We start from the raw sequence: 13993 nt of genomic DNA, 5'->3' as shown, positions 1-13993 counted from the left end.
TTTAAGTTTAACAAAATCTTAGAATGAAATAAACACAGTGAAAAATGTAAAATATGTAAAAAACGTAAAATGTTACAGTAAAATAGTCGGAGTGCAAATAACTATGAGCCCGTTTGGATATCGTTTATTTGGCTGAAAATTAAGTACAATAAAAAAAAAAAATTATTGTTCATATTAATGTAATATGTTTTCACATTTGAAAACATTTTTAGGTGTTTGGTGTAAAAAAATTTTCTTTTAAGTATAAACCATGAAACATGTATCTCTCTAGTCCTAGCCAGCTCTAGCCACAGGACCAGCGGCCCAACCCATTGAACTGGTAGTCCCGGCCTTTAAAGCAATGACCTGGCGCATTGGATTGGTGGCCCCAACCACTATGTCGATAGCTTGGGCCACTGGACTGGTGACTCTGGTCAGTGGATTGGTGGCCTAACTGGGAAGGGGAGATACCGTATGTTTTTGTAAAATATTTTAATAAGTGTTTTTTTTTAATATTTTACAAAATTTAAGAAAATATTTTACGGCTAACAGAAAGTATTTTTAAGTTTAACCAAATCTTAGAATGAAATAAACACAGTAAAAAATGTAAAACAAGTAAAAAACGTAAAATGTTACAGTAAAATTGTCGGAGTGCAAATAACTATGAGCCCGTTTAGATATCGTTTATTTGGCTGAAAATTAAGAACAATAAAAAAAATAAAAAATTATTGTTCATATTATGATTACTGTTTATTAGTATAAATGCATTGTTCTAGTTCCATGAGCAGGACAATAGGCGTTGGTTTAAAAAAAAAAAAAAAAAACCCAGACGCAGGAGAGATGCGCAAACCAAACGCTCACTACGTTGTGGAAACTCTCAAAAATAAAAATAAAAGTTGTGGAAACTGGAAATTACTTGGGAAAAGAGGAGGTTGTACCAACTTCGAAGAGCTCTGTACAGTGTACATCCGTCAGTACAAAACAAAAATATGACTTTATTATTGCGGATTGGCTCCAAAACCCAATGATATTTAAACGGGAAGCCGTTTTGTTGTCCCAAGATATAGGGGGAAAAAAAAAAAAACACCTGAGAGTGGTGTATTATATATACTATTATTGCCCAAGCAAGTACAACTAAACGGAATTCAGCACCAAAAAAGAAAAAAAAGAAAAAAGTAGGAACAATTAAACATCGCCCAACAACATAAAAAGTACTAAAAATAACGGTCAAACAAGTACAACAAGTCAATAACTCGATTCAGCTATAAAAAAAAAAAGGTACAATAACTCAAGTGTTTGTTTGGTTTCACTTATTATTTAAAATTTATTTAGCTTATTTAACTAGGAACAATTTTATATAACTCCATTCTAATTTATGTGTAATTATATTTTTATCCAGTTTATTTTTAAATTAAAATAAAACAATAAAATTATCCCAAATACACCCCTGTCATTCATGAACATGAACTACTTGTTTGCAATGAGCACCTACTCATGACATATGTAGTTCATGCTTTAGAGCAATACAGCCTGACTCTACCTTTCTTTAGCAGGACAAGTGGAATGTAGGAGTTACAATTCTCTTGATTGAAAGATGTTTTAAAAAATAGTAGACAGAGAGAATAAAAAGCTATATTCCCTTAAATTTGTTCTTTATTCTATTTTTATAATTCGATAATTGGAGAAAAAGAATTTAAATTTTAGATTTTTATATTAGAAAGATAAAAAAATGTCAATTGAGTCATAAATTCTTGACTACATTTATTTTCTTCACCATCCTCTTAAAATGAGAAGAATTAAAAAAGGGATTGGCCAATTTAGATACTATTGTTTAGGTATTGTAATTTAGGTTTTTTAATTAATTTTTTAAATATAGTTTCTTAATTAAATTTAATAATGTGATTTATTGATTAATGTAACATAATCATATGACTTAATAGTCAATGCATTTTTTTATGTGTATATATAATTAAAAAATGTTAATATCGTGTGATTGAATTTAATTGAAAACATAAGGTATAATACATAAGACATGGTACAAAAATTTTACTCAAATGAATATAAAACAATCTATATTTCAAAAATAAATAAATAAAATGTGAGAGATATAATACTATTTTTTCAAATTCTATTATGATTAAAAGAAATCTCTCAAATTCACTAGAGGAAAAACTGGGCAATTAATTTTTTACTCAATATTTTTATAATATATTTATTCAATATAACTTGAGTTGCGTTTAGTGTATCAGTACATCAGAACTCACAGACATGACTTGTGTTTTAAAAAAAAAAAAAAACACATTGCATCTGTAATTATTACTTTGTTTATTTTGTTGTAAAATGTTTTTAGGTGTTTGATTTGATACGACATATAAAATATTTAAAACACAAACCACCAAACTCGGCTACTAGAGCTGGCAGTCTGGCAGCCTGTGTTAGTGGAGTGGTACGGTTGTTGACGTTGGTATCCGGCGACCTGACCAATGACCCAACCACTGTATGGAGTGATAGCCATTGTGTGTTTCTATAAAAAAAAATTTACCAAGTTTTTTAATTAAAATGTTTTACAATATCTTACAAAAGATTTTACGGTTAACGAAAAAAACAATTTTTAGGTTTGAATTGATTGATCAAAATTTACTGTAAAACAACAAAACATGTGTTCATGTTTGTGTCACATCCAATACAACACTAAACACCATAGTTTTAAAATTGGATTAGATTGGCCGGTTGAAATAGTTACTAATTTGGTCAGGTAAAAACCATTAAAACAGGAAAAAATTGGCCAAAATTGGTAAAAAAAAATTGGTTCATTAATCATACCAGTTTTTTAAATTATGCTAAACGCGACACATCACATAAATGACACATATATAAAAATGACAACGTGTCAAAGTCCAATACATGAAAGCACTAAACACGAGATAACACATACGTGTCTAGATTTAGAAATGACAACGAGTGAGATTCGTATCTCATCTAATACATTGGCATCCACGCTTCTCCCGTTTAAATATATTGTTCTCGTACAAATTGGCCAACACAATAATATATGTTAGAATTTGCTGCTGGAAATTCAAAGTTGAAAATCTCTGGGGCCCGTGAGAGTAGTGTCATTTCTAAGTAGTAACTAGTAAGTACTGAGTAGTAACACAGTCAGGAATCGATTCCATTGGATTCTGTGAAAACTTTAACAGACCTACGCGCCAGTGATCGCGTAGCTCTCGCTGTACCCAACACTCTCTCCTTCTTACTTTGCTTCTTGTTGCGTTAGTGAAAGCATCAGAACTGAAATGAACTGAACCGAATTACTCAGCTCTTGACTTATCTGACTACTGTGGGAGCGTGTGTTTTCCACGCGCTGCCTCTCTGCCTCTTCAATTGCTTCGCTCTCTCGCCGATCAGGTACGCCGCGGACCACCGCACTCACATGCACTCTCACCCCGCTCTTTCAATTTTGTTTCGGTTTTCATTTCGTGCATGCATGGTATCAACCAATTAGGGTTCGCGTTCGCTTCCGTTTTCCTTCAATTGAATTCGGAATTTTCTTCCTTTTGTTTTCAATTTTGTTTGGTTCCTGAGAAAACGAAAGGGAAGGGGAAAAAATAGAAGGAAACAAGTTTTTCTTTTGGTGAAGAATAAAGTGTAGTTAATTCTCTTCTTGAGAGTAGTTTGTACTTGCCCATAAAAATGATCGAAATGTTTCTTAGCTATGAATTACGCACAGAACTTAATTTTGGGGCAAATTGATTTTTTTTTTTTTTGGAATATGAACACGAACCTCTCTGTTGAAAACACTAGGAGATGTCAGTTCAGCTGCAAGCTCTTTGCAAATTTTTGATAATTTAGGGCCTGTTTGGTAGCATTGTTCTAGTAACAATTGTTTGAGTGTTGTGAAAATATGTGTGGTGTCGTTTTTATTATTTAAACAACACAATCAAACAACCCTTATTCTTTACAATTCTTTATGCTTCTTTTCTGGTCATTATGACATGAAGTAGTTTTTTTCAGTAAAATATCATTACTTAAAAAAAAAAAAGCGGGGGGGGGGGGGGGGGGGGGGGGTCAAATTGCACTTTGCTCCCTTAACTATGGTGAAGTTGTAATGTCCTCTAAACTTCCCCATTAACTATAGGTAATAAGCATTTTGTGCCTGCTTCAGTATTTTCATTAAATTTAATGGAAAATTCAAGTTTCTGTCAGACTTTTTTTTTTTTCCTTCTGACTTTCTTGTTAAATTTGATGAAAATCATAACAACATGGGATAAAGTGTTTATTAGCTATGGTTAAGGGGATATTGTTCACTTTTGAAGATTAAGGAGAACATTACAATTGCACCATAATTAAGGGGAAAATAGTGCAATTAAGGTGAAACTTAGGTACAGATCCTTAGCTGTAGTAGATTAAGTTTCCCAAATAATTTCAAACACATAACTGCATTGAATTCAATTGTCATTGGAAAAGATAACGTAATTTGTGTTTTATTGGTTAATGTAGTCATGTGTTTGAATTTAACTGAGAAACCTAATATACTGCACCTAAGTTTTGCCCTTAACTTATATAACCAAAATTAGTGAACTACTTCACATTCATAAGCAAAAATTACATGATAAGCTAAAAGATATGGAAATTGCTGCTTTCAGAGTAATTGAAATTTTATATCTACATTGATTTTGGTTTTGTTTTGTTTGCAGGCTGATTTGGTTGCTTATTATTTTGCAGACATTTTGTTAGAGGCTTAATTGGTGCAATTTGTGGTGGATTGCTAACAATTCTTTTCAAGAATTGTTGCATTTGTTTTATCTCGACATGGTATGTGTCTAAGTTTTAGTGATAATCTTTGTCCTTAGGGATAGTAGAATGCATTTGTATATTCACATATGAATTCTATAGGATTCGTCGAATTCAAATGCTGAGAAAGCAATAGTACCAAAGGAAGAGATCTTGGACTTTGAGTTACCACCTGAACCCTTGTACTCAAGGCATGTTGGGGTATGGCCATTTCTTTTTAAATTGTTGATGAATTTCTACACCTTTTATTTGATTCAATGGTAGCAAAATTGTTTGAGATTTGTTTTTGTTGTATCTCCAATTATTTTTTAATAACTCCAAATATCCTTTTCTTGAGCAAGTTTTTTCAGTCTTCTGAACTGAATTAATTTTCACATCCTTGCCTTTTTAACCTCTTAAAACCCAAATATAGTAACTTTGGGAGTTGGACTTAGAGACTTAGCGCATGAGTAATTTGCTCCTTAACATTCCTTATTTTTTTTACTATTCCAGGACAATGTTGCAAGTTCATCTGGAAGCAGTATAAAGTCATTCTTTATTGGAATGGGATTCTTACCCTCTCTTGTTGACAAAGTGATCGAGGAAAAGGGTATGCCATGTGTAAATTTAAACTTTGTTATGTTTTGTCTTATTTGGAAGTGGGTAGGTGTTGGTAGGGTGAAAAATAGCAATGTAATATACTAGGATAGGAGTAAAGCTACACTAATGCACATCAAAATTTGGGCCCCCATGGCTTCACTAGCATCCTTAGGACTCCTTCCATGTATAATTTTTTACCATATGTTTTAAGTTTACAAAATTGTAATGATATACCAATTTCTTGACCAAGATTTATTCACGAGTTTTTTTCTCTAATATTTAGGTGAAGAGAATGCTGATTTGTTATTGGAAACTCTCATTGCATATTCTGTAAGTAAACAAATAATTTCTTTACCATCTCATTGTTCTTTCAGAGGAGAATATTATAATTTTTTTGATCTTTTTTGTTTGAGTTTTAAGCGCACAATACTTTCTAGTTTTTATGTGTATACTTAAAGCTTTGAAATTGGTATGAACAGCTCTATTGCTGTTTCATGTTTTGACAGAACCTGTTTCACCTTTATGGATAAAATAATGAATATTTTAATAAGTCCATTTTGGTAAGCTGACATGTCTAGTTCACAAAGTAGTAGATACTGAACATCTTTTTCTAGGATGGGGAGAAAATCTTTGTGAATTTCAGTAATTTGGTGATCGACCAAGTGTGTGTTAGTGTCGTTGTGGCCCAACCAAATAGTAATCAAGCAATTTGATTACTTCAGTTTACTATGATAAATCTTACAAGTCTAGAAGCCAATTTAATTACTCTTTACTTTGCACTCATCTGTTGAGCTATTGTTCTGATATTTCCTACAGAAGTTTTAATGGGCAATAGATGACCTTTTTTGGAATGAAACAGGATCTTCAAAAATCAAATTCTGAGTCATCAGATTCTCTAGATAGCTTGTTTGATGACAAGGAACCTTGTAGTCCAGAAATTGCAACTCCAACAGTTGTTCAACCGAAAGAGGTAACCTACTCGTTGCCATAGTGCTATCATCTGGTTCATGTGATAATTTTTTTCCTTCGTTATGTAATCCTGAAGGACTCAAATTAGGAGGTACTGCAAAATTTTTAATGTGATTTATTTTAACAAGTCAATTGAACTATCTTGGAAACCTAGATTGCTAACCCGGGAAATACCGTGGTTGGCTTTGGATTATAATTGTTCCTTTTTGGTGTGGGGAGGGAGGAAGAGGTCATTGCTTTTTTCTGTTCCTTTTTTGCTGCATGTTATTTGGCATAATCTTCAATCTCTGGCAGGAGCCTGATGTACATAATGGAATTGGTGATGACAAAAGGGCATCCTTACTGATGATGAATTTCTCTGTAAATGAAGTTGCATTTGCAATTGATAAGCTTGGTAGGTATAAATTTGTGAAATCTTCATTTTTAAAATCTCACTCTCAATCTCTTGGTTGGGGTGTTGGGGGATTGTTTAAGTTACTGTTACAGTAGGGGGGTAGAAATACACATTTGAGTGCATGTTAATGACGTTACAATGAGATTTGTATTTTGAAGTTGCTTTTGATATCCGAACAGTAAATTTGGAGCCAGCATATTGTATTGTGCCTGTCGATGGATGCATTTTGGGTTTTTTATTTTTTTTTATTTTATAATTTTAATATTTATTATTATTAATTTTTTATAAATGTTGCAAACTTCGGAAATACATTTGTGTGATTGGTTTACAATTGAGACTTCTTTTCTGCATAGATGAGCCTAAAATTTTTTACTTCTTGTGGCCTATAATTATTTTGGAATGTACTAGTGTTAAACCACAAAGAGATCTTGCTATAGAAGTGGGAGGTATGATAAATTACATATGGTTTAGTGTGTGTGTGGCTTGCCTTATTTGGCTGGGTGCTACTTTTTAAGCCTCTCCTTTTTCTAGGTACAAGTTATTTTTACTCAGCTTGTGTTTTAAGCCAAATAAGCCAATGAATTTAACAGGCTCTGGTTTTGGGTTATAAATACTGACACTTTCAGGGAGCCAGGAGATATGTTTGAGACAAGGTGAAGCACTGTAGAGATAGGGAAATCATTTGTCTGCTTGTCTCTTTGCAGCTTGATTGTGAAGAAAACTGTTAAACTACTAGTATAAATAGATTTGACTCAACTTTGGGACATGTCATATCAGATTTGTGTTTGTTTTCAACACTTATCTGGTCGGTACACAGTTTCTTTAAGAAGTATTGGCACTTTGCAGTACTTAGGCTATGAGGCTTCATCTTGGCTTTAATTTTGCTCTTCTTCTAATATAGAAGAACTTTATTCTTACACGGTAACTGAATTAATCAGTTTGTTCATCTCATTATGTTATGTCTCAGGTGAAGATGCTCAAATAACTGAATTAGTGGACTTCATAACTGCTGCCCAAATAGCTGAAGAGCTTGAAAAGGACACAGATGATACAACTCAGGGGGATGAAGTTAGAAATTCAAGTGATAGCCCAATGGTAATGGCATTCTTTGTGGTGCACTCTGTCTGTGGTTTGAACCCCACCTCTCTCTCCTCCACTATCTACCTATATAAAAAATTAAAAATTAAAAAAAAAGTTACACACACACAACCAGTGGGTTTTGAAACCACAACCTCATCGTCCACCCACTCTTGTGAGGGGAGAAAGTACCATTTGAGCTAAAGCTCTTTGGCAAGAAGTTAACCATTAGATGACAATTTCCAAAGATGGGTTAAGCAAGAAATTTGTTAACCTCAACTCAGGTCTGTTATTTCACTAGATATCCGTTGAATTTTTTTTCTCTGGTTTTGATTGGGATGCTGCAAGTACAATCCCATATTAGAGTGGTCAATGTTTGCTTGAAATTTTCTTTATGTGATCTTCTAAAAAGTTATACAATAGGAAAGTAATAATAGCATGGAACATGCATATGTAACATTCCCTATAATTTATCACTAGTATACTGCCTTTCTTTTTGACATGTTCACAGGGGTCACAAAGACCATTTTTCTCTCACATCTTACTATGATACCATGTTGTTATGGTTGAAATGCAGCTTAATGAAGAAGTATTTTCACAAACTGGAAAAAGGAAATAAGTTTATTTACTTCTGTGCTTGGCACACCTTTAACAGGGCTGTTACATAAGCATAGTTTTTATGACATTTTTTGAGAAATGAAATGACCAATTATGAATGAGAGACTTGCGTGGTGTTTGAAACTACCCTGAGAGTAAGATGAATGAGTCTCTTGAAGATCTTTGTGCTAAGTTTGGCACAATTTGTTTTCTTCTTTTTTGGCATATGAAATTACCTGTCATGTTATTCTTGGAGATTTATCACCCATTGTCTATGTTATATGATTCAAGCAATTTCTAACAATCTAACCTTTTGATTCTCAGCATACTAATAATGAAACCCTGTTTGGGACTATGGAGAAAACACTGCGTTTGCTTGAAATGGGTTTCTCTGAGAGTGAAGTTTCATCTGCAATTGAGAAGTACGGTAAGTAATTATATAATTTTGAATATTATCTAAACAATGCTCAACCCTATAATAAACCAAGTTGAACAGGATAGCTTATTGTTTTTTCGGCAGTAGGGGGTCAGGGTCGTAATTTTGTGGAACTACTCTTTGGACTTTCATGCTCATTTAAATATCTTTACTGAAATCACATGTGTCTCACTCAGCCTATCCAATTAGAATTGAACTGCATGCAAGTACAGGATGAGCTACTGTATCTGATGAGATTTGTCTGATAACTCATAAAAACTCTTTGCCCTTCCAGAAGTTTTGTACGAATGTCTTCTAGGCTTACAATACTTTTCATGTTGAATTAATTTTAGGGCTTTTGGGTGTTCAATTTCAGGGAAAACTCTTTCCTTGAATGTCTTCTTTATATGAGATATTGTTGGGCTTCTAATGGTAGATGGATGTTGATGAATTTGTTCACAATTAATTTTCCGTACAGAGAATGATGGTTGGTTTGTTTTATTCTGGTCTGTTTTTACATGTATACCTTATTATTCTTGTCCATGCTCTCATCTTCCCACAGTTCTGTTTTTCTTAATTGGTTACTGGGCTTGAAAAGTGACAAGATGTTGCTTTGTCTTTTGTCTAATACTGTATCTAGGATTACTAATGCTGTGTACCATTCCCAGCTGTTATTGATTGTTATATGAACCAGTGAAATTAATACATAGAATCGGTGTTTTCCAGTGTTTTTGTGCTACATTTCAGTCTCGTCTGTTAGAAGTATCTTTGTAAAATCAGTTTAATGCTTATTATTTTTTGTTTTTTAATTCCATTTTTCATTGACAATTATGTGTTCCTACCGTAGTTGTTAGTATCAAACAATACGCAATGTGATACGTATCGGATCTAATGAAAAAAGTACCATATCATACATACGTCTCGACCATGCTCATGAATCATATGTACATAGATGTGTATCATATGTATTTTACACTTCAGTGTTTAACTATATAAAGAAAAGTACATGTTAGACGATACATAGACATTTAGGTTTAAATTGTTTTTTTTTGGTTAAAGTTTGTTCTTTAACTTGAATCCAACAAGTCAGAGTTTTTTTTACAAAATTATTGGGCTACTTGATTGAGCCAAATTTAATAACATGTCCATGAGTTTTCTCACCTCCTTCTCTCTCTTTTTTACAAAATTTGGATCGCGACACTTGACACTTCACTTTCACTTTTCCAAATTTCTTTTTTATTGTGAATAAACTACTAAATGACAATATAATAATTATTATTATTTTTTTTATAATTCCTAGAAACTAGAATGCGAAGAAGAAGCATGCAGAAAAATAATAAAAAGTTATTGAGATAGGAGAATAAAAAGAGACGGTAAATGTTGGAGATGATGAAGATGTCAAGAAAAAATGACTTTGCAATACTATGAAAATAATGATAACTTTGACTATGGGGATGAAGTTGATTAGGCAAGATGATGATTATGATGAGAAAGAAATTATTATTTTGGCATATATCTCATATATTATTACTTTTTAGTTTGACCAATTTGAATGTTGTTATAAATATATTTTAGTGTAGTCCATTTAGATAGCTTTGTTAAATATTGTTACATAAGTGATGATTAAATTAGACATTATTTCAAAATGTTCCCAATTTATAATAAATATACCTTTTATATATGTTATTTATAATTCTTTTAAATTTTTTTATAAAGAGTCTGCGAATCTTACACACTACCCGATACCAAAAAAAAAAAAAAAGGAAAGAAACAAAGAAAAGAAATGTATCGATTCACAATACAATTCGCATTTTGACAAGTATGGGACTTTCCACAAATCCACACAATATCCAAGCTTTTGACTGGTGCTGATTTAGTTATTTTAAATAATAAAAAAATGCTAGGGACTACATGTTTAGCTTGTTTCCAACCCTGACTTGTTGCTTATGTGCTGCATTTCAGGTTCAGAGATTCCAGTTTCAGAACTTGCTGACTCCATTTTTGCAGATCAAATTTCTAAGAGCTGTGTTGGAGGATCTGAGGTTTTAGTTCATTCTCACAATGAAGTTGTTAATCTTTTCATTTTAAACCTGTCAGAAAAGTTATTACTTTTTAAAAGTTTTATGAATTTAGCTTCCTATAACTTTTTCCTGATATTGGTAGTTCTCCAGCAATAGTTCCTATTATGTGGCTTAATATTGTTTATAAACATTTTGGTTATTCATTCAAATTGGCAGCTCTATTTTGAACACCATTTTGCCCACCTTGATGTTAATGTCATAGATGGCACTCCTGGTTATATAAGGTCTATGACATGGATAACCTCACAGATTAGGGTTTCCTTCTCAGTGGTTACATACCTTGTCTCCTGTGTTTTAAGCTCTCAGTTCAGTTATTCTTACTCGCATTCTAATTTTTGGTCATACCTGAAAGTTCTGTACAGCTTGTGATGTATGTTATACGTTTGATTTTTTTGTGTGCATGCTATGAAATTATGGTCATGTATGGTATTCTCATCTATTAGTTGGTTTACCGTTTACTAACTATAAAACTTTTTGGTGCAGTATTCCTCATATGCTTTTGGAACTGTAAAAGTGAAGACAGAGGATTTTAGTTTCGATGCTGTTTCTCACTTGAGAAATATGAATGGTTCTGTGTCTCATTCGAGAAATATCAACAGTGCTGTATCTCATTCGAGAAATATCAACGGTGCTGCTGTAGCTCATTCGAGAAATATCAGCAGTAGTGCTGTATCTCATTCGAGAAATATCAATGGTGCTGCTGTATCTCATTCGAGAAATATCAACGTTGAGCAAACCTTTAAAGGAAAAAGGCCAAAACAAGAGTCTTTTGATGACTGTCATGATTCTGTTTCTCAGTCTAGGAATATTAATTTTGGGGGAAATAATAAGGGGAAAAGACCGAAACAGGAGAATATTGATGACTCAAGTTCTTTTGTGGACTCTACGTGGATTGAAGAAAAAGTAGACCCAAAAGTCACCAAATATGGAAGGCCGAATCTATTCAGAGAAAATCTGTCCAAGAGCCTTGATCGAATGGTAGCTAAACCTCCATATTTCTGTTATGCAAATGTTGTGAATATATCTCATGACTCTTGGGCAAAAATTTCACAGTTCTTATATGCCCTTGAGCCTGAATTTGTTAATACCCAGTTTTTTTCAGCCTTGAGTAGAAAAGAAGGCTATGTACACAATCTTCCTACTGAAAATAGGTTTCACCTCCTTCCAAAGCCTCCAATGACCATCGAAGACGCTATACCACATACTAAGCAATGGTGGCCATCATGGGATACAAGGAAGCAGTTAAACTGCATCAGTTCTGGAACCAGTGGAACATCTCTGCTCTGTGATAGGCTTGGAAGGATGTTAACTGATTCTCGAGGACTGCTCTCATCTGAACAGCAGAGAGATATCCTTCATCATTGCCGGACATTAAATCTTGTGTGGGTTGGCCAGTATAAATTGGCTCCTATGGAACCTGAAAATATAGAGCGTATTCTAGGCTATCCATTAAATCACACTCAAGCTGCTGATAATAGTTTAATAGATAGGCTTCAATCACTCAAATACTGCCTCCAGACAGACACGTTGGGCTATCATCTCTCTGTGTTGAAGTCAATGTACCCAGGAGGGTTAACAGTGTTGTCATTATATAGTGGAATTGGTGGGGCAGAAATCACTTTAAACCAGCTTGGCATTCCTTTGAAAGGTGTTGTGTCTGTAGAAACTTCTGAAACAAAGAGGATGATTCTCAGAAGGTGGTGGCAGAGTAGTGGACAAACTGGGGAGTTGGTGCAGATTGAAGACATTCAGAAGCTAACAAGTAACAAGATTGAGAATCTCATTAAAAAATTCGGCGGTTTTGACTTCGTCATTTGTCAGAACCCATGCATTCACTTCCCAAGTTCTAAAATGGCTGTAGAAGATGACTCTCTCATAGGTTTTGACTTCTCACTGTTTTATGAGTTTGTTCGTGTTTTGCAACGTGTAAGAAGTATGGTGGAAAGAAACAGGTGAGTAGCTCACAATTTTTTTCCCTACTCTGCTTGTTCTGGTACATCGAATTAACTAATGATTAGCAGAATTGTTCTTTGCTTGAGCTTGAGAATCTTTCCATTTATCTCTGCTAGATGAATAATGCGTATTCCATCCTGTAAGCAGGAGGAATTCAAAGTAACGGAAGTAAACATAAATCATCAGTTTCATATCGAAGTATAAAAAAAATATTTGTCCTATTTACTGAAGATAGATAGTTCATTTAATCTTAACATAAAGCGATTTCAAACAAACGTGATTGGTGGAGGCAGAGCTTTTCTGTGCTTGGAAAAAAAAAAATCATATATTGGAGACTCGAGTCAGATGTTTGAAGTCCAAATGTTCAAAAGCCAATAGTAATAGCCATTGATACAACCGAAAAAACTCACGTTTGAAAAGTTGTACATAAACTAGTAAGTTAACTAAGGAAAAAAGAAAAGAAAAGAAAAGAAAAGCTAAACCAAATACATACACCCAGTATGTCATGGGAGTTCACCTTTGTATCAATAGCAAGCGTGTAGCAATGTAAAATGAGTGCATGCCAAAACCGAGTTTGAGATTCTTAGGACATGCATCACCAACTCGTGCTATCATCTAGATCACAAGTGCCAGCAGCTAAACAGCTTTAAATTCTAAAGAATTGTTTTCCCTTGTGTTATCATATTTCTTTTCTTCACAACCAATTGAAGAAATAGCCATTTAAAAAAAAAAGATGTCCGAGCTTAAACAATGCACGACAAACTAATTGCTTTTTAAAAAAAAAAATTTATTTTTTATTTATGATTATTGATTAGTTAACTGAATCTAGACATTTAATATTAATTGGCCCTCACAGAGTTTTTGCCAAGTGTCATAGCTTGTAGTCTCCGCAAAACAGACTGGACAGGCACATGTGGTAATCATCTCAAAATACCCCCCCCCCCCCCCCCCGGCGGACGAAAAACCAAGAATGTTCAACCTGATTGTATTTGGTTTGATTTGGCTGTTAATAAAACTTGCATGTAACTCTCCATGCAGATGCATAGATAAGATGTATAGAATAATATTTATATATATATAATTTAAATATTATTAATAGTCATTTTTATATATTTTTTAATTCTTTAAAAAGTCTTGTAAGAATATTATTAAGTAGAA

The 13993-nt window shown here is 33.3% G+C and overlaps 1 protein-coding gene across 3 annotated transcripts; it reads left to right on the top strand.

Annotated features, from left to right (window-relative positions):
- Positions 1 to 3246: 3246 nt before the first annotated feature.
- Positions 3247 to 12920, top strand: LOC142624681 (putative inactive DNA (cytosine-5)-methyltransferase DRM3). 3 transcript variants are annotated; one of them, XM_075798365.1, is made up of 12 exons: positions 3248 to 3384; positions 4702 to 4791; positions 4873 to 4971; positions 5263 to 5359; positions 5633 to 5679; positions 6209 to 6319; positions 6613 to 6712; positions 7680 to 7807; positions 8711 to 8813; positions 10764 to 10843; positions 11366 to 11433; positions 11464 to 12920. In XM_075798365.1, exons 2-12 carry the CDS (start codon positions 4789 to 4791, stop codon positions 12836 to 12838), a joined length of 2211 nt encoding a protein of 736 aa, XP_075654480.1. In that variant the 5' UTR covers positions 3248 to 3384; positions 4702 to 4788; the 3' UTR covers positions 12839 to 12920. The 3 variants fall into 3 exon arrangements, with proteins under 3 accessions (XP_075654479.1, XP_075654480.1, XP_075654478.1); XM_075798364.1 differs by having other exon boundaries at positions 3247 to 3384; positions 4674 to 4791; positions 11366 to 12920; XM_075798363.1 differs by having other exon boundaries at positions 11366 to 12920.
- The last annotated feature ends 1073 nt before the right edge of the window (positions 12921 to 13993 follow it).

This window comes from Castanea sativa, chromosome 2, assembly GCF_040712315.1.
Source record: "Castanea sativa cultivar Marrone di Chiusa Pesio chromosome 2, ASM4071231v1".
In the NCBI taxonomy this organism is placed as follows: Eukaryota; Viridiplantae; Streptophyta; class Magnoliopsida; order Fagales; family Fagaceae; genus Castanea; species Castanea sativa.
This window is presented reverse-complemented; position numbering and strand designations above follow the sequence as displayed.